The 25,308-nt window shown below is 39.8% G+C and overlaps 2 protein-coding genes across 2 annotated transcripts; both read left to right on the top strand.

Moving 5' to 3' along the window:
- The first annotated feature begins 7,938 nt into the window (after positions 1-7,938).
- On the top strand, positions 7,939-14,458 carry LOC128506173 (cytochrome P450 3A30-like). Its single transcript, XM_053476490.1, has 13 exons — positions 7,939-8,115; positions 8,411-8,504; positions 8,607-8,659; positions 9,311-9,410; positions 9,825-9,938; positions 10,034-10,122; positions 10,420-10,568; positions 10,668-10,795; positions 10,878-10,947; positions 11,682-11,842; positions 12,814-13,040; positions 13,343-13,505; positions 13,631-14,458. Exons 1-13 carry the CDS (start codon positions 8,045-8,047, stop codon positions 13,742-13,744), a joined length of 1,533 nt encoding a protein of 510 aa, XP_053332465.1. The 5' UTR covers positions 7,939-8,044; the 3' UTR covers positions 13,745-14,458.
- Positions 14,459-15,299: 841 nt separating this feature from the next.
- On the top strand, positions 15,300-24,691 carry LOC128506176 (cytochrome P450 3A30-like). Its single transcript, XM_053476494.1, has 14 exons — positions 15,300-15,488; positions 15,879-16,051; positions 16,955-17,048; positions 17,151-17,203; positions 18,070-18,169; positions 18,845-18,958; positions 19,085-19,173; positions 19,523-19,671; positions 20,881-21,008; positions 21,114-21,180; positions 21,609-21,769; positions 23,274-23,500; positions 23,573-23,735; positions 23,906-24,691. The coding sequence occupies exons 2-14, from the start codon at positions 15,981-15,983 to the stop codon at positions 23,993-23,995; spliced, it is 1,506 nt and encodes a 501-aa protein (XP_053332469.1). The 5' UTR covers positions 15,300-15,488; positions 15,879-15,980; the 3' UTR covers positions 23,996-24,691.
- Positions 24,692-25,308: the final 617 nt, after the last annotated feature.

Here is a 25,308-nt window from a genome sequence, read left to right as displayed (position 1 = left end):
TTTTTATTCTTATTTAAACATCTTAATAAAGGCATTTCAAAATCATAGAATAGATTTAACTTAATACTAACATCTTACTTTTATGTAGCATCGATACAGCATGACATTAAATGTGTAACTGTTTAACATTTCTTTATTACTGGTATCCCATTAAGCACTACAGATAAAACGCATGCAAATAATTTATCTTCACATTATAATAATTTATATATTACATTTATATAATTTACATTTGTAGATTTACATCTATATAATCATGACATGCATCAGGAATGCTCGGAGACGTTGAGAGAGAACGTCAGCTTCTTTACATTACTTACATACAGCCAGGATCCATGTAGCCAAGCAGTGACAGTCCTGATTAGATAGAGGGAATACAGCATTAACTAACTAGGGCACAGACCTAGCTGATTAAAACTAACTGATTAACATTAGTTGCCTTGAAATGATCGTTCATCCATTCATCACAATCGATAGTATATAGCAATGACCCCTGGGGTCACAACATTCACACTTGGGTTTACAAGTTATTCGCTGGTTGTGTGTAAACCCTAACAATAACACACTATACCTTCTAACAGTAAAACCAATGGTCTCTTCTAATAAAGCAGTAAAGGCTTTCCGCTTCCAAGTATAGTTTAAAGCTCAACAAAGGTTTTTGTTCACTTTTTCTTGCAAGGCTGCATGGTGGTGTAGCAGTTAGCACTATGGCCTTGCACCTCCATGGTCCGGGTTCGATCCCTGGCTTTGGGTCTGTGTGCATGTTCTCCCCATGCTTGGTGGGTTTCCTCCAAGTTACTGGGTTTCCTCCCACAGTCTATAGACATGCAGAGTATGTTAACTGGGGTTCCAAATTGCCCGTAGTGTGTGAGTGTATGTGTGCCCTGTGATGGATTGAGAGAGTGTTTTCTTAACTGGCACTTGCGCTGGTTATGGCTTTGAGCTTATCTCCTGTCACTAACATTGGTTATCTTATTATCAGGGTGTGGGATATAGTAAGCAGCAAGTGAATAGTCCTTTCTTAAAAGGGTCTGAGTGACCTTGACAAGGACCAGCTGTCACGAATGGGGTGTATTGGCGGATGTTGATCGCCGTGGGCGGAGAGAGCAGACATAAAAGCAGAGGGATATTTTAACAAAAAGAGTCTTTTAATAAGGGTTGTCACAACAATAATAAAGACACAAAACAAACAAAGGAACAAACAAACTTAAACAATACTTAATGGCATGGGGGTCAACATGGGCTCTCTGGCAGGACACAGACAAAGGAACACCAACAGGCACTACTACCCGTTACACTACGTTTAAGATTGGTACTGAAACACAGGCTAAAGGGTGACTACGACACGTCCTGTGGCGAAACACAGGCAGACGGACGTGTAACAGGACACGTAACAGGACACACAAACTACACATGGAGCTGAAACAGGACACAACAAGACGAGACAGGAGAGACGAGAGATGGGACTGGGACTTAAGACATGGCAATCAGCTAGGCATGGCTTTTAGCTAAACATGGTTAAGCTGTACTTAACCCTGGCAGTCAGCTACACATTTACGTAGCTAAGCATGTCTTTAGTCCCAACATGCACTAAGCTACACTTACCTAATAGCTCAACACACACTAGGGAATAGGGGCACAGAAACACAGAGACGAGGGATCCCCAGTGGCTAGGCTAGGGGGCACGCAGTGGCCAGGCGAGGCTCACTGGGACACTAGGGAAACAGGAAACACAGAAAAGCTAGAGACACAAAGCGGCTATGGCTAGAAGCATGCTAGTTAGCTCAACATAGATTTTAGCTAAACACACTCCTAGCCAAACACACACCTAGCTACTTACCTGACTCTAGCTACACACACAAGAACACAGGGGGACAACAACCACAATACTCACCACACAGGACATGACTGCATCAGCTCCACACACACACACACACACACACACACAGAACATCTACAGAAACATTGCCAATATGAGAGCCCAAGTCAACAGAACTTTAATCAAAATATAAACTAAACAAAGAACAAAACAAACCAAAACAAATGACAGTAGTATAACTAATAATGCTCGACCCAGTTTCCCAGACTGAACAGCTATTTATAGATGGATTAATGGCTACCTCGGCTTTTTTCAGTCATAGTTCTCTATAGTACTGCGGGTGTTTCCCCTATCTGTGTACCAGTGCCAATAACGTGACTTGTTAGTGCTGAGCCCCATTTTTATTCTAATTTACACATCTCAATAAAAAGCCTTCAAAAAAATGGTGCAGATTTTACTTGGTAGCAACGTTACTCCCATATAACATCGATGCAGCACAACAGTAAAGGTGCAACAAAAATGTATTATTGTTATACCACTAACAAAATTCAAAGTTAAATTTTATTTGTCACATCCACAGTCATAGACAGTATGATACTGTATGCAGTGAAATGCTTATACGACTGCCCGTGACCTTAAAAAAAAAAGATTAATAAGAAATTTTAGCTATATAAAATATATCTATAGAAGAAAAGAACAAAATGCAAAATATAAAAAATCTTATTTGCACAAATATAATAAACACAGTAGAACCTCGGATTGTGAGTAACGCGGTTTGTGAGTGTTCCACAAAACGAGCAAATATTTTTAATAGATTTTGACTTGGAAAACGAACGAGTTTTATTTTATTATAGTAGTTTTTGTAAGTCGCTCTGGATAAGAGCGTCTGCCAAATGTAAATGTAAATGTTTTATGAGTACCGAGTATCATGTATCACGTTTGCGCTTCTTGTTTTGAGTTTGAGTTTGAATCGTGGGTAATCGTCTCCCCTGCTGGGTCTCTCACTGGTCTTATCAACATGCGTGCACACGTGTCTGTTTACTATTACACTGTGACCACGTGTGTGTGTGTGTGTGTGTGTGTGTGTGTGTGTGTGTGTACAGCGCGTGTAATGCAAAAGCAAGTCTCATTAGAGAGGTTAAAGATCCATTATATCTCTGTATCAGCTGCTCTTTGTGTCTGTGTGGACACGTCATTGGACACCATACCACACACACACACACACACACAGGTTGTTGTTTTTTTGCAGAATTGTTTGCTTTAATCGTTTAAAATGTACACTTTGGATTTTCATAAATATGTGGATATGTAATTATTTATTTTACAATCTTATTTATTTATTTATTCCATAAAGCCCTGAAACAAACCTTAACACACGTAATAAAGTGTTCAGAGGTAAAGATGATGCAGTGTCACTGAGTGTGTGCAGAGGTAAGTTACATAAGTGTGTGTTTAATCATTAACCATAGTATTGGGTTTAAAAGCCTTCTTAGACAGTGCTTATACTCTCTCTCTCACACACACACACTACAATAACAACTAAGTACTTTACCCCTTGATTTACACTAAACTTACCAAAATTAACAGTATATCAACGTGCACGCGTGTACTGTTTACTATAACACTGTGATCACGTGTGTGTGTGTAAAACATATTTTATTTTGTGTCTGTATGCGTGCGTGTAAAGCAAAAGCAAGTTTCATTAGAGAGGTTAAAGATCCATTATCTCTCTCTGTATCAGCCTGCTGAAACATACACACCCACACAGACCCCTCCTACTTTCACCTTCACACACACAGATACACACACACACTTTCTCTCTGCTCTACACAGAAACATTGCTCAAAGGTAAAGTACAGGTTATTGTTTTATTTTTACTTTATATTTTGTGTTAATTATTTTTATGTATTAATTTTTTTAAGCTGTGGAACAAATAATTTGAGTTTCCATTATTTCTTATGGGAAAAATCTATTTGGTTTACAAGTGTTTTGAAATACAACCCGGCTCCTGGAACAAATTATGCTCGTAACCCAAGGTTCCACTGTATAGAAAACCTTAGTTGTGGAAATTAAAATATAATTTAAATAAAAAAATATCCGGGGAAGGTGCAAATATGCATGAATGTGTAGATGTGATGTCCATACATGTGCAATGTGCAAAAAATAAATAAAAATGTCCAGGATGTGTGCACATGTCCGTACATGTGCAATGAGCACTACAGATTGGTACAGAAGGCATGCAAATGATTTACATTTCATGCATTATTAAGTCAATATTTACATCAGCATAATCAGCTATGGATGATGCCAACAACTTTATGTAAACCAGCAATGCATATGAATGCAGCTTATATTCATGGATTTTCATGGTGGGGAAATGTATGAATCCACGCATGATCTGTGGTATTGTAAGAATAAAGTTTATTGTTTCCAACGTTGTCAGCTGTGACAAACCCATATCCACAATTGTGTCACAGTTTATAATAGAATGCCCAAAAAACCTCAATGAACTGAAACAATATTGTAAAGAAGTATGAGCCAAAACAAATTGTAAGACAGATAGTCATACAGGGCAGGAAACAATTACTTAACGTTATTGCTTGTTATAAGCTATTGAATTTGTGGAGGGGTACTTAGTATTGCCTGCATAATTTTTTCTTTATAGCTTAATTTTTTGTTACATGAATGGCAGGGTTTCTATCTAGGCTTGTGTTTTCTTTATAGACAAAATAAATCCACAGTGTTTATTGATATGGAACATTTGTGTGGTTCAGGACGGCAACTGCCATAAACAGTGTTGTACTTGTTAGGAATAAATTATAAATGTAGAATTCATAACTTGAAGGTATGAATGTGGAAGTGGAAATTCAAGACTGTACTGACTAACAAATTCTAAGGGGAAGGTCCATTGGCTGATGTAAATCCTGAAGAAAAACTCTGGAATGCACTGTCCTCTTATATTACTTATCTCCTGGTGGACACAGACATGAACCTGCCACAGAGACTGGGACGGGTCAACCACCTTAGACTTTGAGCAATACCGGCAGCTGGTCCAACTGAAGATGAAGAGCAAACACAAGGCCCAGAAGACCCAAACCCTGTATCAGGCCTTCAAGATGTCTTAATGTCGAAAAACAAGTTAACGAAGAGCATCAAAAAAGCAGATGGCACATTATTAAGCTGAAAAATAAGGATCAGGAGTGGGAAAGACACTGTAATCCTCTTAAATTACTTCAAATTAGCATTTGAATGTGTCCATTAGAGGATAAAGGAGGTCGAGCAAGTGCCCCTGAAACTCTTTCAAAATTTTTTTTACAGTGGCTCCACCAGCTGTTTGTGGATCTACAATAAACTATCTGAAGCATTCCCTGAGTCTGCCAAGGAGACATAATAGATCCTCAACTCTCCAAAACAGTCATTGTTGCCATTATAAAAAAAAAAAGCATTTAAGGCTCAGGCCTGTAGAACAGCAAGAGCTTTGTGACTGGCCTGAAGTTTAAGGTTTAAAAGTGAACAAGTTTTTGAAAGACAACAGGTCTTCGTTAGAGGGACCTTTACCTTCTTCTCTAGAGTTGGAAACCAGGATGTCTGGTAACCCAAACAGCACTATAATGGGGATAACCCAGTGGAAGACAAGGGTTGAGAGTTATGGGCATGGTATACTGAGAGGTTATGCATCTCAGAGTGACCTATATGGCCTGATTCTTTCAGCCTGGCTACTGGATTGGGGTTGAAACCCTGAAGTTACTCTATGAGTGTCTCCGATGAACCTACAAAATGCCCTCCAAAATGCCTCAGTCTGAAGCAATGTCACAGGGGACAGTTTGTTTGTCACATGCACTCACAAAACTGAAGACATCCTTTTTTAACGTGGGCCACCAGACACGTTGTCCGTATGGACGCAGGTGACATGAAAGCTTGAAGCCATGCACTGGTGATCATACAGAGAGGTGCAAGACTAGGTTTGGCCATGGAATCTTGGGAGAGAGACAATTGGTGAAATAGTGCATCTGGCTTGGTGTTCTTTGACCCTGGCTGCTAGAAGAGGATAAAATTGAATCTGGAGAAGAATAGCAACCACCTGTCATAATTTATTGGTGCAAGGCATAAACGAGAAGAAAGAACATTGGTGTAGTTTGTTATCCTGCAACAACCGATCACTGACTTCCACACCACACATTGCATCAGCAAAACTACCAGCATCATGGCTGATCAGACACACCCCTCTCACTCACTCTTCACCCTCCTGCCATCTGGAAAAAGGTACAGAAGCATTTGTGCTCTCACATCCAGACTGTGTAACAGCTTCTTCCCACATGGCAAAAAGGGATTGGACTGATAAACACCCACTCACTCACTCACTCACTCAGATAAGCTCAATCACCTCAATACAATTAGACTGGACTGTCAAACACATGTGCAAACACACTGATCTGCAACCATCTAGCAATTTTAGACACCAACAATATTTAATAAATGTTATTTGCCCAAAATCTTTTCTACTCTTTTCTATCTTAACTGGTTCATAGGCTTTTTTTCTTAGAGGGCCAGTGAGTAGAGGCGGCCTTTGGAGAGCGAGTGGTCCCAGGGAATGATGGCGCTGATCAATAAAGAGGAAGAGAAATCACACAAAATTTACTGAAAACTTGCCTGAGACTGTGGAATTTGGCAGGTACATTGGAGAGATCAGGTGGTTCGCTTGTAGGAGTGCAATGTGGGTGAACAGCAGAAAGCAGGTCTGATGTGGAGCATGAGAGGCTCCACCCCGTGATGATGTTCCTGGTGCAGTCAATTTGTGGGTTGTGAAGTGATAGCCAGAGAAGACCGAGGACAATGGCAGCATGATCCTTAAACCTGACACTCGTAGCAATAGTAAAGAAGTTTAAATGGTGATGAATGGTAGAGAGCTCCCGTCGAGGGGTTAAACCTTGAGTGAAGGTTCTACAGGTAGGAAGGAGACTCTTAAAGCTTTGGCAGCAGCACAGTTTCAGTTCCTGTCTAAGTCTGAATCAATCAGTGCCTGAACCAGGTAAGTCTGGCCTTTATGGATGATGTTTATAGGGAGTAACAAGCCTTGGTCCAGGAGTCTGTCTCAAGTCTCTGCTGTGCTGGAGGCAACTTATTTAACTTTACAGTCCTTCAGCATGTGAGCGAACGGTGTCTCCAAGGAGATGCTGGCTCTGTCCAGCCCCAGGAGCTCGTCCTGATCATTTTGTCATAGAGGAGAAGACAGATGGGCTCTCCTAGGAGGTGACATCCTGGTCTGCCTTTCAAGACGGAGGGACTAGTCTACCCGACTAGCCAGGTCCATAAGTTCATAAAGTGATGTGGGTAATTCTCTGGAGATCAGTTCATCTTTGAACAGTTTTGACAGTCAAAAGAGTTAAAAACCCTTGAAGTTGGTGCAGCAAGGATGATGAGCATCTCAGTGTGCAGTGTCCTACTCCAAGGGCTCCACCAGTAAGGAGTGTTATGATGTATGCCACCTTGGATCATTCCGAGGAGGAAGTGGAAGCCTGTAGCTCAAATAATAATAGGCAGTGGGAGGGAAAAGAGGATCACGTGCCTGGATTTTCCCTTATAAACGGTGCAGGGAGGCGTGGCTTCTTTAGCTGGTGTTGGAGCTAGCACTCTAAGCCATGGAATCAGCAAGCAGTACAGAACAGAAGTGTAGATATACACACAGTATGAACTGTGTTCATATACAGAGTGTGTTAACACACACACACAGGTTGCTTTTTGCTGAGTTCAAGTAACTGACATTAGCAATCTGTTGCAGACTTGTTCGTGCTTTCACACACACCTCTAATCTAAGAACAATGCTTCATTAATTAAACACATTACGCATTACTACATTTCATCCCAAACTAATCTGCACTTTATTCTCAAATACTGTAAGTTTGATTTGTTTCTTTGTGTTTGTTTAACTCAGAAAGCCCTGAAAAAAAAAACATGAATGCATGTAATAAAGTGTTCAGGGGTAAAGGTGTGTGTGAGTGAGAGTGTGCAGAGGTGAGTTGCACAAGTGTGTGTTTAATAATTAACATTATTGTGGGTTTTAATGTCTTCTCTTACAGTGCTCTCTCTCTCTTACACACACACACACACAAACACACACACACACACACGCACACTACACCAACAAGTAAGTGCCTCATCTCTGGATTTATCCCATACTTACTAATATTAAGAGTATTAACACTTCTAACACTGAGACTAATCAGGATGGAGCTCTGGTGGAGTTTATCAGCTGAGACCTGGGCTCTGATCATCATCCTCATCAGCCTCATCCTGCTGTAAGTGATCACTTACTCACTTTACCACTTCACTTTAATCAACACGGTTAAATTTAGTAACTAATTTTAGGGAAAAAAATTAAGTAGGAATTATTAAGATTTAATAATAATAAAGAAATAAAACTAGTTTATGGTCTAGTAGTTTATATTACACATGCTCCACAGCTGGAATAAAGTATAAGATAATGTATAAAGTAAAATGATTACAACTCCAACACTGATGTTCCTGTGTACTTCTCATTATCATCGTCTTTCCTTCCTCCTTATAGAAGTGCTTGTGTTGTGTGTTCCTCAGGTATGGGTACTGGCCGTATGGGTTTTTCAAGCGTTTGGGAGTTCCCGGTCCCAAACCCGTACCATTTTTTGGAACCATGTTAGAGTATCGTAAGGTGAGTTTATATTATATTATAAACATTATAAACATCCTAAAGGAACTACTCTATACACTCAGTGTAAGACACATTTACAGAATATCTCTCACGGATTTTTAGGGAATACAAACCTTTGATATGGAGTGTTTCCAGAAGTACGGCAGGATATGGGGGTGAGTGTGTTCCAGTCTGTAGTTAGTGTTACAGTAACGGTTGGGGAAAATGTGTTCCAACTAAAATTACAGACTTTAGACATTTTAATAAGATTAGAAATGTTTATGAAATTTGTTTATACTGTTACTACATCAACAACAACAACAACAACGACATTAACTGTTTTAAAAGTTAGGGTTCCTCCATATTCCCTTAATTGGTAAGAGATAGTATTTATTAGGTTACGACAGTGCTCTTCATACATGAGACACAACCGTGTGTTTAGAACGTCACTCTCACAGCAGTCTCAGTTATACAACAACTTACATCACCCGAGCTAATCATCAGAGATAAACAGAACCAATTATTATTACTATCATTGTATAAGAATTGTGTAATTATATTATTATAGAATCTATAGGAACATTTCCAGTGTTTCTGTTTTCAACCTTTTAGGGAACAAAATGATGATCTAAAATTGTCTAAATATTATATAGAGTTCTAATTTTACACACTAATTTTACAGTTTCTCGATTATCCAGTGGCTTTTATATTCTCCCACTAATTCTACTTCAAAGTTATTCTATATCTGTAATAGATTATGTAATGTTACAGACAGTAAAGCAGATGTTAAAACGTAAGACGTCTGATGTTTGTGGTGTTTGTTACAGTATATACGACGGGAGACAGCCGGTCCTTAGTGTCATGGACAGAGAAATCATCAAAACTGTCCTGATTAAAGAGTGTTACTCTCTCTTCACTAACCGCAGAGTGAGATCTCCCACACACACACACACACACACACACACACACACACTTAGATATTCTGACAGATAGAGAAGAGAGATGTAGAGACAGACAGGATAACATAATCAGACTGAAGACATATTGATAGAGACACACAGTGACAGTGAGAAAGAGACATAAACAGACAGAGACAACAAAAAAGACAGATGGTCCAGGACTTGGATTTTCTACCTAGAAATGCAGTGCGACAGAGGAGACACTTAGCACCCACTTTATGAGGAACACCTGTACACCTGCACATCCATGCAGTTATCTTTCAGCTGATCGCGTGGTCGATACAGGTCACAGTGCACAGATAATATTAATGATGATGATAACTAATGACATTAAATCAAAAATAGGATGTATAACTGTGATTGTAATGACTACTTCACTCAGAATTTGCGTCTGAACGGCCCTCTGTATGACGCCGTGTCCGTCGTCGAGGACGAGGACTGGAGGAGAATCAGGAGCGTTCTGTCTCCGTCCTTCACCAGCGGCAGACTGAAGGAGGTGTGTGTGTGTGTGTGTGTGTGAGTGTGTGCCTGTGAGTGTGAGTGTGTGTGCATGTGTGTATCTAACAGTAGATGTTATTTTCTGTCCTTTAGATGTTTGGAATCATGAAGTCCCATTCTCGTTCTTTGGTCAAAAATCTGCAGAAGACGTTAGAGCGAGGAGAATCAGCAGATATCAAAGAGTAAATAAATCATCTCAGATAAAACCCTCAGTGTGCCGCCTGTGAAATATTAAATCTTTAACTACATTTGGCAGACAGCCTTATTTGGAGCGAATTACTAAATTTAACTTATCATACATCTGAGCAGGGGCTGACCAGTGGCAACTTGGTGGAGCTGAGGTTTGAACATGTGACCTTCTTATCCAATACCTTCAGTAGTCCAAGCCTTAGTCACTGAGCTACCCCTCAACTTGATCTTTATTTTGCAGATTTCTGCCTGATGTAACTGACATTTGATGGTGTTGTTGGTCATTTTAGGTTTTTCGGAGCGTACAGTATGGACGTGGTGACGAGCACAGCGTTCAGTGTCGATATCGACTCCCTGAACAACCCTGAAGATCCCTTCGTATCCAACATCAAGAAAATGCTCAAGTTTAACTTCTTCAACCCACTGTTTCTCGCTGTCGGTAATTACTGATCTGTACTGATTTACTGTGTTTCTGCTTGTTGTTTTGTATGAGATTTACATCAGCTGATGTCTTCTACTCCCTCTCTGTTCCTCACAGCGCTCTTCCCCTTTACTGCACCACTTTTGGAGAAAATGGATTTTTCCTTTTTCCCCACTGCAGTGACTGATTTCTTTTACGCCTCGCTGCAAAAGATCAAGTCTGAACGCGTGGCCAAAGATCATAAGGTAGAATTAAAGATGAGTTAAGTTCCCTTACACACTTTAGACATTGTTGACATTATAGTTTTTCATTTCTGACTTTCTGCAGAGTCGAGTGGATATCATGCAGCTGATGATCGATTCTCAGAAATCAGAGAATGATGATCTTAATGCAAACGGTAATCTCCTCAAGTAAATGTTCCTCAGACAGGCACATTTTTAGCTTTACACATTTTTAGCTAAGCTACACATTTAAGTTATGACTCTTGCAGTGTCTCTCCAGTTCTCTGCTTTCCCAAAGTTTGGTTTGTTAAGTTGTTTTAAAGAACAGACACACCATAGTGTGTTCGTGGGCCATACGAAGGTTGAGAAAAAGAAGAAAAAATCTTTGGTGTAGTTGATGATAATGGTGTCTGATGATCTCAGTTATTATTAAAAAGAGAGCCTATTGAAGCTTTTGGCCAGACACCCTGAGTCAGACATTCTGTACATCAAAAAAACAAACAGCATTACCCAGGTAGACTCTGGGTAGACCCCAAGACAGACAGATGAAAGGAAGCACATTAGCCTGTTCTGGAGTAAACTAAAGGGTTCCTGTGAGTCATATGAAATATATTACTTTATAATGAATAAGGAAGTGCAGCAAGGTGATTGTTTTCTAGACATATGACAGAGAAGATGTGAATGAGATCATGAGAAAGTTCTCATAGCATCTAAAAACCCCTAACAGTATATCACACATATAAGTCATAGTCTCTCCACATGGTTTCTTTCTGGTAATATCGTTCTGCAACAACACAGACAAGTGCCACTTTTGGGATTAAATCAGAGAAAATAATAAGGCGGTAATAGATAAAATATATATAGTTTTAAAAAGCATTCTCATGATAAGTGGTGTGATTGATGTTCAAAGGTCTGAGTGATCATGAGATCCTGTCCCAGTCCATGATTTTCATCTTTGCTGGTTATGAGACGAGCAGCAGCACGATGTCGTTTCTGTTCTACAATCTGGCCAGTAATCCAGAGACCCTGAAGAAACTACAGGAAGAAATCGATGCAACTTTCCCTAATGAGGTGAATAAACTATAAATCATGGGCAAACATAAAGTGAAAATACCAGACAGTTTAGATTGATATGGGGATTAACTGAGACAAGGGTTTGAATTGAGACCAATACATGTTTTTACATAGAGACCAAGACCAGGGTTTAGGTTAAGTCAAATGTATGTATATTTTTTGCATAGCATTTTAACAATGGATATTGTCTCAAAACAGATTTACAAGGAATAAAAATCCATAATGTATATTAAAAGAATTATATATTCATAGCTTTAGCAATAGTAGAATTTTAAAATGAATGTAAAATTTCACTGGGAGCCAATGTAGAGTGGATAAGATAGGGGTGATGCACCTAGTAGACCATCCAGACAGTAAGACATTACAACAGACCAACCTAAAGGTAGCAAAAGCATGAACTAGTGTTTCTGCATCATGTGGTGACATTATCACTGCAGGGCAGTCAGGGTGTCCATTCTCACCTGTGTCCACCACTAAAGCTCCTACAGTACAAAAGGCATGTGAGCATCAGAACTGGACCACAGACCAATGGAAGAACATCCACCTGGGTGCATGTGCATCATTTAGATAGCAGCAGGGTGCACTATGGGAAGTGGATACCAGTCTCCTCTTTAATGCACACTGACACAATGCAAACACTGTTATGGAATGGTTTGAGGAAAGTGACAAAGAGTTTGAGTTGTTCACTCCCGCGCACCAATTTTTCAGCTCTCAATGTAATAAAGCATCTGTGCGATGTGCTGGACAAACGTACCATTCATGGAGGTTCCACCTCACAACTTACGGGACCTAAAGAATCTGCTTCTGCCAGCTTGGTGCCAGATTCCACACAAACCTTTAGAGAACTGGTGGGGGTCAGTCTCGATGGGTCAGAGCTGAGTTGGTGGCACAAGGGGAACTACAATATTAGGCAGGTGGTTTTAAAGTTATGGCTGATTGTTGTAACTGTCTTGTCTTTTGGTTTTCAGGCTGAAGTTGATTATGACACACTGATGAACATGGATTATCTGGATGCTGCTCTGAACGAGTCGCTCAGGTTGTACCCAGTTGCTGTTCGTCTGGAGAGAGTCTGCAAAAAAACTGTTGAAATAAGTGGTATCACGATCCCTAAGGACTCAGTCGTCATGGTCCCCACTTACGCCCTGCATAGGGACCCTGAATACTGGCCTGATCCAGAGACCTTCAACCCTGACAGGTACAAATAAGCTGTTGTAAATATTGTAAAATATTATTAAACATTAGTTGAACTCTCATTTTTAAATTATCTTAAATCGAACTATCTCGGCACTTATGCCTCCACAATCCTGCTTTTCAGTGTTTACCTTTTTGTCACACTATCCAGAATTTTACTTAAGTAAACACTTTCTGATCTATTTAGGGTTAGTCCTAAGCCTAACCCTAAGTTTTATCCAATGCTTTAGAAAACTCTTCATGTAATCCTATCCGAATAGGGCTTTTTTTAACAGCATTGTGTGTTGATGGTCCATGTTGTTTCAGGTTCACTCAGGAGAATAAGGAGAGCATCGAGCCGTATGCGTACATGCCGTTTGGGTTAGGACCCAGGAACTGCATCGGGATGAGGTTCGCCGTCGTCTCCATGAAGCTGGCCGCTGTGGAGGTTCTGCAGAGATTCAACGTCAGTCTTTCTGAGGAAACGAAGGTCAGGATCTTCTATCACTAATCATCTAAACCTTGTAAAGCTAACATTTAGGCCTATGAGTCTATGGTATTTATTTTTATATTCTGTTCTGGAAGGCATTTTAAATTTTCTCATCTTTTGATCAGGTTCCTCTGGAGCTGGACAACAGTGGACTTCTGGCTCCTAAAAACCCCATAAAACTCAAATTCACACCGCGGAAAATCACCAACTCCTGCAACAACAATCACAATAACTCATAGACTATTAAAGGTTCTCCTTCATGCTTTTGCTTTGTAGAATTTTAAAATGATTTTCCTTTTCCCAGTATATTATAGTCAGCCTACACTGGAAATAGAAATACCTCTAATGTGTGTAATAAAGTTCCCAGGGTGTTTCCCCTCTCTACCTACCAGTGGCCAATAAAGTGGACTTGTTAGTGTTGAACCATATCTTTATTCTCATCAATTTATCTCAATAAAGGCATTTAAAATCATGGGGCAGATTTTTCTTGGTAGTAAATGAAAATACAGCATAACATTAAAGGTGTAACTGTTCAATATTTCTTTGTTACTGTTATACCACTAAGCACTACAGATAAAAATGATGAAGGCATGCAAATAATTTGTAGATTTATATCTATGTAATCAGAAACATGCATCAGGAATGTTATTTACAAACGGCCAAGATTTAGGTAGTGAAATCAGTGACAGTGTCGTGTGATTGGACAGAGGAAACACAAACTGAACCCAGTCGAGCATTACAGACTAGAAACACAAAAACAATAAACATTACATTGTAATTACATCAGTAAAGTATCAGAAATGAACTTTGCTATTCCAGTTGTGAGACATTTTGACAACTTTTAATGTATTGATTGTGTGTAATTATGTTTTTTGGCATTGTGAAGCACTTTGGTCAACCATGGTTGTTCTTTAAATGTGCTATATAAATAAACTCAACTAAACTAAACTAAACGGATCTGTACAGTTATTCCAGATGTGAGACAGCAGTGGGAACGCTAATGACAAAACTATCTGATTAATCCACCATCAATGATCTATTAAAAGTGTTGCCATGAAATACCTTTATGATCCAGTTCCATTTATCCATTCTGCCATCATAATGAATAGTGGACTGCAACGACCCCTGGCTTCACACCACTCACATGGGGATTAACCCAAATATTGAGAAACAGATGTGTTGTCATTTAAAAATCACCATAGACCCAGCTGTACAGTATCGTCTCAACTGTAAGTTATTGTCTGAGTGTGTGTGTGTGTGTGTGTGTGTGTGTGTGTGTGTGTGTGTGCGTACTGTATACCTTATAACCACAACAAGAGAATAAACTGGTCATATAAAGCAGTAAAGGTGTTCACATTCCAAATATTCTTTAAAATCTGCTTACGAAAGCCTTGCATGCCTTTTAACCTAAAGTTTATCTCCTGTCACTTTAATCACTGGAAGCCCTCGCTCTGGTCTTTTAATGGATGATGTGATTTATACAGTAATGTTAAAAGAATTCATTAGGAGCGGGTTTATAATAGTTAAAATAACCTTGTTAAGATCTGTCAATTCCTCTCAAATTCATGTTTTTGTTAAGTTTGTGCATTATATTTTTTAATAAATGTATATACTTATTTCTGTACTTTTACTTTAAATTCACAACCACAGTCTGCTATCAATGAAACAGCTCTTATTTTGTTTTGTTCTGCACAGGCCTTTTTGTCCCTTTGCACTTTCCGTATCTTAACAAAGGTTTGTTTCAGTTCTGCTGGAGGTCTGGGTGTCTGGAGGTCTGGGTGTCTGGAGGTAAGCTGTAAAAGTTCCGCTGCTAACTTTACATTATTAATAAACCTCCAGATGTGTAATGTGACATATTGAATGTGTTATGCTCAATAACAGTCGCAGTGATCTTGTCGTGTGTTTTAGTCCTGACTGTATGAGAAGTCATTTTCTTATTCAGGTTCCTGACAAGCGGACCAGCAGCAGTGACATAATCAAAAGGTGAAAACCTGCTGTTTCTGCATACGGAGAACTCTTATCCCTGAATATATACAGAATCATGAAGATATAAATAGCTCAGAGGCACTGTGGTTCTGACCGGGCATAGCCATTTGGGACCGCCCCTAAAATCCTGTGGTTCTGATGTGTAACACGGCTCGTAACAGCCTTCAGACCACCGTGTTCTATACTATTCATAAAAACTGATATATAAAATATAAAATATTGATCAATACACACACACACACACACAAACACACACACACACACGTTTGCTGTTTGTGTCTTTTTGCTGACATTATCTGGGAAATTCCATTTGAACATAACTCAACCTAGGTCACTCTGTGTGTGTGTGTGTGTGTGTGTGTGTGTGTGTGTGTGTGTGAAAAACAGGAAACTCCCAATTGCATCATCTCTGGGTTTCACACACCACCACTCCTAACACCACCACTCTCACTAACACCAGTCCTACCAGTAAGTCTCCCAGTAATCAGGATGGAGCTCTGGTGGAGTTTTTCGGCTGTGACCTGGGCTCTGATCGTCATCCTCATCAGTCTCATCCTGCTGTAAGTGCTGCTTCACATTTCACTTTATCTCCATCTTAGTGACAGAAAACAATGCATGAAAAAAGTTTTTACCCCCCTCAGGACTGTATGAGGACAAACAAGAAGACCAGCTCGTTGCATCTTATTATCATCTCTTCTATAAAACCACACTCATGCTTCAGATTATTAATACACAACTATTTCATTATAGTTTATGTAATTTCTTTTAATATTGCTCTGCGATGTAAACAAGCTTGAGTTTGAAAGTTAAATGTATTTAATCCCAGGATGTTTAATAAGTTTAATTTTTACAAATATCAGAATTGGTGTGTGTTTAATATATGAATATATAACTGTAGTCTTGAGGAACAGTTCTCTGGGTTTCCTGAAGTCTCTTGTTCTCTCCAGTCCCTGTACCTGAGCAGTTTCAGACGAATGTGGTTGTGGTTGTTAAGCCACACAGTGACCTAGAGTATGAATTAGTGAGAGACAGGTGCAGATGATGAGAGATGATCAGGTGGTGATTACTAACAGACGAGAGGGGAAACGAGGTCGCTGCTCGGGCTGTTACATAAACAAGCCGTTTTAGACACTGCAAATACTGCAAACCTTCAGACACTTTGCAGCCTGTCGCAGTAAAACATTTGTTCCCATTTCTTTTATTTAATCTAGATATTTTAATTTAAATGAATATGAAGAAATTAGGGCCAAGACTTTTGCACAGTACTGTATATATTAGTAGCACATAATTGCTAAAATTCTTATTAAAAAGTGACACAGCTCCTATAACACGACATTGCAACATTGAGTCGGCTGGAATTGTACAATCTGTGTGATTTCCTCTGGGTTCAAATCTGATTATGTGCTTCTGAACGACGTGCAACACGTCACACAATAATGCCTCCTGTGCCGGGTGTTCCTCAGGTATGGGTACTGGCCGTACGGGTTCTTTAAGCGTTTGGGAGTTCCCGGTCCTAAACCCGTCCCGTTTTTTGGAACCATGTTAGAGTATCGTAAGGTGAGTTTATATTATATTATAAAGATGATTTGAATAAAGACTGCATTAAATGATAAACTCAGTGTGAGTGTTATTTACAGAATATCTCTCACTGGGTTTTAGGGAATCCATAACTTTGATATGGAGTGTTTTCAGAAGTACGGTAAGATTTGGGGGTGAGTGTGTTACAGTCTCGCTTCACTTTACACTCTATAATGAAGAACACCAGAAGAACATTGATTAATATCAGTTATGGTTTATGTAAAGTCATGGAAAGGGACTAGTTTAAGGGTCTAGTCCAACAGATCACAAGCTGAAGATTCCCTCCAGACTTCCTGAGTCTGTGAAACGTTACTACTCGCGTCTGCGGATCAGCCGTAAATGCCTGACCACTTTCACACTGAAGCTCAGGCTAATGACTCCACTACACTTCACGGGGCCAGGGGTACCACTACAGGGGGCCAGGGGTAGCTCAGTGGTTAAGGCATTGGGCTACGGTTCGAAAGATCCCAGGTTCAAACCCCACAACCACCAAGTTGCCGCTGTTGGGCCCTTGAGCAAGGCCCTTAACCCTCAACTGCTCAGATGTGTAATGAGATAAAAATGTAAGTCGCTCTGGATAAGAGCGTCTGCCAAATGCCTAAATGTAAATGTAAATGTACACTTCACATGCAGGAGAACTGTATAGACTGCTTTTACTCACTTAGACAGTGGGTTATGAGTTTATTGATGGTTAACAATGTGAGCTAGTTAATGAAAGATATGAACTAGATGTAGATCGCTGGTACAGTAGCTAGTTAACAAAGCAAGACAGCTACTGTAATTAACAAACACAGTAAGATAGTTAAGGATTGCTGTTAGCTAGTTAACTAACACTATGAGAGTTAATGATGTCTGAAGACCTTTAATACATACACATGACATGCATTAAACAGATGGAAGGCTTCACTAATTTTGCTCTTGTGGAACTGCATTAAATGATGTTGCAGCTGGTAAGTCTGATGTTACATAAGAAGTCTGATGTTTGTGGTGTTTGTTACAGTTTATATGACGCGAGACAGCCGGTCCTCTGTATCATGGACACAGAAATCATCAAAACTGTCCTGATTAAAGAGTGTTACTCTTACTTCACTAACCGCAGAGTGAGATCACGCACACGCACACACACACACACACACACACACACACTTGATACTGGCAGACACAGAAAGGAACAGAGCAGAAGTCAAGTTGAGAATCTTCTTTTTATTATCACAACTAAATACATCATCCAGTACACAGAGCTAGAATAGAGTTCCTGTTGGATGGGATGTGCGGATACATAAAAGACATCCACAGTGCCTACACGTTGTTCCTCCACCTGTACCACCACCTGTGATGTTCCTGTACTTGTGGTGTGCTAAAGTGCTAAACACCAGTGCAGCAATGCCAATGGAACAGGGCGTGGTCCAACCAGAGGTCCCACCAGATATTACTAGAGGTTGAGGACCATCTGCTTAATGTCTCTCCAAATCTGGTGGCTTGTTGGACGTCTCGTACTGTTACCAATAGCCTCTTTTTTGGCTAACCTCAAAAACTGAGATGTGGTACATAAATGTGGTGCTGAGGTGGGGCCGGGGTGTGTATCCATTGTGCAGAGAAAGACAGATTCACATACAGACAAACAGACAGGGAGGAAGAGTGACGGACAGGCAGGGGTGAGTCCTGCGACAGGTATCAGCAAAAACAAGAACAAAACAACCAATACATTTCTTTACTTTAAACAATATATATGAATTCACTTATTGACACTTATTTATCATTTTAATTTGGCTCAGAACTTCCGTCTGAATGGCCCCCTGTATGATGCGTTGACCCTCGCTGAAGACGAGGACTGGAAGAGAATCAGGGGTGTTCTCTCTCCAATGTTCACCAGAGGGAGAATTAAGGAGGTGTGTGTGTGTGTGTGTGTGTGTGTGTGTGTGTGTGTGTGTGTGTGTTGTTTTAATGATTTAACACATGCTTTTTCTTTCTCTTAATAAGTACACTAACAGTAGATGTTATTTCATGTTCCTCAGATGTTTGAAATCATGAAGACACATTCTCACTCATTGATAGAAAACCTGCAGAAGACGTCGGAGCGAGGAGAATCAGTGGATATCAAAGAGTAAATAAACTCTGATATACAGTAACACACACCTCACAACAAGTGTGTTTGCTGACAACTGAAATCCATAAACGTCTGTCTGTGAAATATCAAAAGTTTAAAGCCTTTATGCTGTAAAATGTTTATATAGAATTAGTGCCAACAAAATTAACAACCATCTAAAGGCACTTAAAAGACGAACTCTACACTGAACATAAGTTTAGAGTCACAGCCTCTCTCTCAAGCATTTCTGCCTGCGGATGATTTGATTTGATTTGATTTGATTTGATTTGATTTGATTTGATTTGATTTGATTTGATTTGATTTGATTTGATTTGATTTGATTTGATGGTGTTGTTGATCATTTTAGGTTTTTCGGAGCGTACAGTATGGACGTGGTGACGAGCACAGCGTTCAGTGTCGATATTGACTCCCTGAACAACCCTGATGATCTGTTCATAACCAACATTAAGAAGATGCTCACCTTTGACTTACTCAACCCCCTGTTTCTTATCATTGGTAATTTTGACATTTTATGTGCATAAGAGAATTTGCATTAGTAAACCTCCTGGCCCCCCAAAAGGTCTCCACACCAACTGCTGTAAGACAGTTTTGAGAACCTTATGCAGCTAAATTCAGAATTTCATTAATATTTGGGCAGGCCTTCGTATTGATGATGGAGGAGTTTAACTGCTCGGTAAAGACTTCTCTGGCTCCAAAGACTCTCCCTGGAGTTAAGGCCACGACGCTGCGGTGTCCGGTTCATGTGTGTGAATGATTCCTCGTGCTCCCGGAGCCGCTCTCTCATACTCTGAGTCCTGGAAGATGTCAGTGCCATCAGGGAAGAAAAGCTCCATATTGTAGATGAGATAACTTGGTTATTCAGGTGGTCAGCTGACTTCATTTTATTGCCCCATAACGTTACTGAGTCTCGACCTGAGTAACTGATCAACCCCAGATCATAACACTGTCTCCAGAGGCTTGTACAGTGGACACTATGCATGATGGGAGCATCGCTTCATGTCCTTCCCTTCTCACCCTGACACGCCCATCACTCTGGAATAGGCTCAGTCTGGACTCATCAGGTCACATGACCTGTCTCCATCACTCCAGAGTCCAGTCTTTATGATCCCTAAAACCCTGCAGCCTTGTTTCTAATGAGTCTCACTGACAAGTGGTTTCCTTATGGACACACAGCTGTTTCGTCCCGATCCTGAGAGTTCTCATCACACTGCGTATGGAAATGCTCTGACTGTCACTTTTAAACATAGCTCTGAGCTAAACATAGCTCTGACATGTCTTCTGTGAAGTTGCGGGTTCAGCTATATCCTTGCAGGGTTTAATAATGTGTTCTACTTGAGGAAGGACAATAATTAGACCCTTCTGAAACACGGTAACTTCTTTTCCATGTCTGTGGGACATGTCTTCCTACATGGGTGTCTAAGAAACGATGAGCCCTCCACTGCATGGTTGTATTTCCTGTACCGTTAGTGCATTTTTAACTAAACCTTTAAATCAGAGCATGACAGTGTGCACTTTAGTCATATTTTTATGTACTTATGTCAGATTCCTTGTTGTGGTGTACAAGTGCAAAATTATGAAAACAGTCGCTGTTCAAATATTTATGAATCCAACTATATATAGAATCAATATTATATTTTGTAACACTTTATAAGAAATGTATTATACAGTATTCCAGCACAAAGTTTATGTTTTTTGTCTTAATAGCGCTGTTCCCCAGCATCACAGCGCTGTTGGAGAAAATCAACGTTTCCATTTTCCCGACTGCAGTGACTGAATTCTTTTACTCCTCTCTGCAAAAGATCAAGTCTGAACGTTCGGCCCAACACCATAAGGTACACTGGTTTATTTTATTATGAACTGCAAAAAATGCTAAAAGTCCTTTACACACTTTAGATACAGTATGATTGCATTTTTATTGTGTCTCTGACGTTCTGCAGAGGCGAGTGGACTTCATGCAGCTGATGATCGATTCTCAGAAATCAGAAAATGTTAATCAGATCAACGGTAAAGAGACAAAGAATGTTCGCTTTCTTTAGTCTCATCACTCTAATGCTAACAATAGTCTGTGTTTGTCCTTAAGAAAAACCTGAGATAAAAAATTGTCTTTTAACTAAATGGGATGGAAAGATTTTCCAGTTTTTCCTTTTTCCAACTTTTAGTTTGTTTCTTATTTTCAGTGATTCGCAAAACTAGTTAACAAATCCCAAAACACTAATAGCAGCAGGCTGTGGGTTTACTGCTCAGTTTATCTTCATAGAGTTTGGCTTAAAGAAATAAAAGCAATCGTTCCATATACAATGACTGACCCTGAAAAAATATGGAAATATCCAGAGCTAAATAGAGAAAATAGAGCTGTGGACAGATAATACAAGAAATAAACTGTAAATGTTGAAGTAAGATCTTACATTAAAGAGTGTGTGTGATGTCTGTAGGTCTGAGTGATCATGAGATCCTGTCCCAGTCCATGGTCTTCATCTTTGCTGGTTATGAGACGACCAGCAGCACGATGTCGTTTCTCTTCTACAATCTGGCCAGTAATCCAGATACAGTGAAGAAACTACAGGAAGAAATTGATGCAACTTTCCCTAATAAGGTGTAATAATTAAGTTACACACATGTGTTTTAGAGATAGACGATTGTTTTATCATTAGACACAAAGTGCGAATAACAGACTAGACATTTTTTGACACACAAACCAGGACAGGGTCTCCATGGGTTCTGAGACAAGGGGATTGAGGAGACGATGATGCCCATTTTGTCTTCCCTGTGATCACTACCAGGAATATCCAGGAAACTAATGATCCCACGAGCGCACTGACTCCCTCAAGATCACATTTGCAGATACTGTATTACTCCACATGAATAGTTAAACAAAGCAAAACAGCATGCTCATAACTTTCTAGCTGTTGGTGCAGCTTTATGCTGATCAGCTATACTCTACCTGCAAAACAATGAAATGTCCAATTTCCCCTTTATTGTTGTGGATGAGTTTCCTGCTGTATGTACCATAACAGGGTTAAGCTTTGGCCTTGTTAGTTCCCAATGTGTATGAAGCATCAAGTTCACATTGATTATAAAATGCTACTGCTGACCTTTGGAATTGTCTTGCGCCCATGTGGCTGAGTGAACTGATGCTATTCTATGATGCCGAACCCCTCCCTTATATAATAAAGACTAGAGCAGAAGGCAGAGCTTTCTCTGAAAAGGTCCCACAGGTAATGGACTTACAAACATAGTCTCTGTGTTTCAATCTAGGCCGAAAAACCTATTGGTCTAGTTAAGCCAGTGATAGTGGTAGCTTTGGACTAGACATTGGACTTCTGATCATAAGGTCACAGGTTCAGAACCCAGCACCACCAAGCTACCACTGTTGGGCCCATGAACAAGGCCCTGAACTGGTCAGATATGTAATTAGAAAAATTGAAGTCATGCTGGAAAAGGTCATCTGCCAAATAATGTACATGTAAGTCTTTTGTGAATAGTATCTCCTTAGATAAATGAGCAGACCTGGAGGTTTAGAGATTATTTTTTTTGGTATGTTTGGTTGCTGTCTTCCCCCAGTTTGTTCAAGTTTGTTGAGTGGCTGACTCCTTTATAGTTAAGTCCTTTATAGTCCTTATTTGTCTCATATATGTTACTGTAGAGTGGAATTCTTTTCTTTGCCTCTGGTTAGGTTTAGAGTGCAGTGTCATCTATGATACGGTGCCCCTGGAGCCAACCTGTTTAGGGGCCTTGCTCAGGGGTCCAATAGCAGTAACTTGGTGGAGCTTTTGGTCAGTAACTCAGAGCCTTAACACACTAAGCTACCACTGTCGTGCGATCCACCCTGATGACTTACTTCTGTTTGGAGTTCTTCAGAATAGTGGTGTACACACTGAGTGAGACTGGGGTTGACACACAGACCGAGACCTAGACAGAGTTCAACACAGACCCAGATAGATTTTGATATACAGGTGCAAAAAGAGGACGGCACAAAGACCCAAAGAAGGATCTAAACTCAAACACAGATGGGCATCGACACATGGACTGAAACAAGGTTTGGCATACAGTCTGAGACAGGGGTGGAAAAGAAATGTGTCTTGTCTTTTGGTTTTCAGGCTGCAGTTGATTATGACACACTGGTGAACATGGATTATTTGGATGCTGCTCTTAATGAGTCACTCAGGTTGTACCCAGTTGCCTTTCGTTTGGAAAGAGTCTGCAAGGAAAATTTTGAGATAAAAGGCCTTACCATCCCTAAAGGTACTGTCGTCTTGATCCCCACTTATGTCGTACAAAGAGACCCTGAATACTGGACTGACCCAGACACTTTCAACCCTGAGAGGTACAAAGCATATACAGTATCAGATGAGTTTATCCATCTACCGAGAAGAGTGGATTAATAATGTTGTTTCAGGTTCACTAAGGAGAATCAGGAGAGCACCGAGCCGTATACGTACATGCCGTTTGGGTTAGGACCCAGGAACTGCATCGGGATGAGGTTCGCCCGCGTCATCATAAAGCTGGCTGTTGTTGAGATACTGCAGAGATTCGACGTCAGTCTTTCTGAGGAAACGAAGGTCAGGATCTTTTCTCTCTAATCATCTAAACCTTGTAAAGCTAACACTGGTAATATTGTAGCGAATTCTGACAGTTTACATAAAACTAAATGAATCTCTGGTGTTTAAGGTGATCACCTTACTGCATGTATTTTTATCAGCTGTAGTAAATATCATTCTTTTCCAATCAGGTTCCTCTGGAGCTGATCAAGACTGGAACTCTGGCTCCTAAAGACCCAATAAAGCTCAAACTCACAATTCGGGAAGATATCAATCTCTGATCTCAACATTAACTCACGACACATTAACACATCAACTCCCAAAGGTTCAGCTGATTCGTGCTGTGTTTTTGTATTATTTTTATGCTTTTTTTCCCCTGGAGTGTTACAGTGTCTTTAACACTGATCATGTGTGTAATGATCCTACTGTTATACATTAGCCTTGTTTAGCACTTTTCAATGCTATTTGACCTGTAATATGTTCAAGCATGGCTTTCTCTTATTTACACACTTCTAAAGAGTCAGTGAAACACCATGTAAGAGATTATAATCTGTTAGGTAACTGCAGGAGCATGCAGTATTAATGTACATGTATTTAACCTAAGAATTTAAATCATTTGAGAAAACATTTTAAATCAATTCAAGTTCCACCAAGAAATATTCCTAAATATTAAATGGCCACGTCTGTAAGTAAACTGTGCTGTAAGGATTCCACTGGTTTGGTCTCCTGTCATATGTTGTTTTGGGAATAAATCCTCCTTTATTATTGTGTTAAAGACTCAAGGGTGAATCACGACAAGAGCAAGAGTATTTTACATTAGTAACAACAGTATAGTACATAATCAGGTTAACAAAAATACCCCGAAATATGAAATGTTCTGTGCTTCTCTGTTCATATTTGCTGCTTATCCTAGACTGTGTCGTCCCAGTTTACCCAGTCTGTCGCTGACCACTATTACACTCTACCACGTTGTGTATTAACAAGGTGTTAAGATCAACAGGTTGATATTACGAGGCTGTGGGCATTTCCCGACAGGCACTTTCCAAAACGTCTAACAGAACACTGTATGTTGTCTCACTATTTCAAAGTGGAATTAACTCAATTTTTAAACTTTGTAAACTTTATTTGCTCATAAAACAAAGAGCTCCAAAGCACCTACCACTCACCAGTAGTGATGAGTCGTTCATAAACAAATCATTCTTTTTGAACGAATCTTTAACGTGACTCTGGAGAATGAGGATCTCGGAGAGTGATTTGTTCATGTTCTACTGGGCGCGCATGCGCAAAGCATCGCAAAACTTTCGTACTGTAGGTTATGTACAGGAAACAGAAATGAGCGATTCTTTTTCAATGAGTCTTCTACTCCGAGTCGTTCGTTCTTTTGTCACGTGACTCCCATAGACGCTATGCGGTGCAATAGATTTAAAAGAACGAACGATTCGGACCAGAAGATATAATGATGAGTTACTCATTCTGTTTATTATAATATGTCCTTAGTTACATTGTGATATTTTCATTACTGGAACTATAGCCAAATTTTGTGTATGTAGATGGGCTGGGGGTCTGTTTACTGAAATGCAACATTTTATTTTAT

This window comes from Clarias gariepinus, chromosome 18 (genome assembly GCF_024256425.1).
Source record: "Clarias gariepinus isolate MV-2021 ecotype Netherlands chromosome 18, CGAR_prim_01v2, whole genome shotgun sequence".
NCBI classification, from domain to species: Eukaryota; Metazoa; Chordata; class Actinopteri; order Siluriformes; family Clariidae; genus Clarias; species Clarias gariepinus.
Note: the sequence above shows the minus strand (reverse complement) of the source record. Positions and strands in the feature narration are given on the sequence as shown.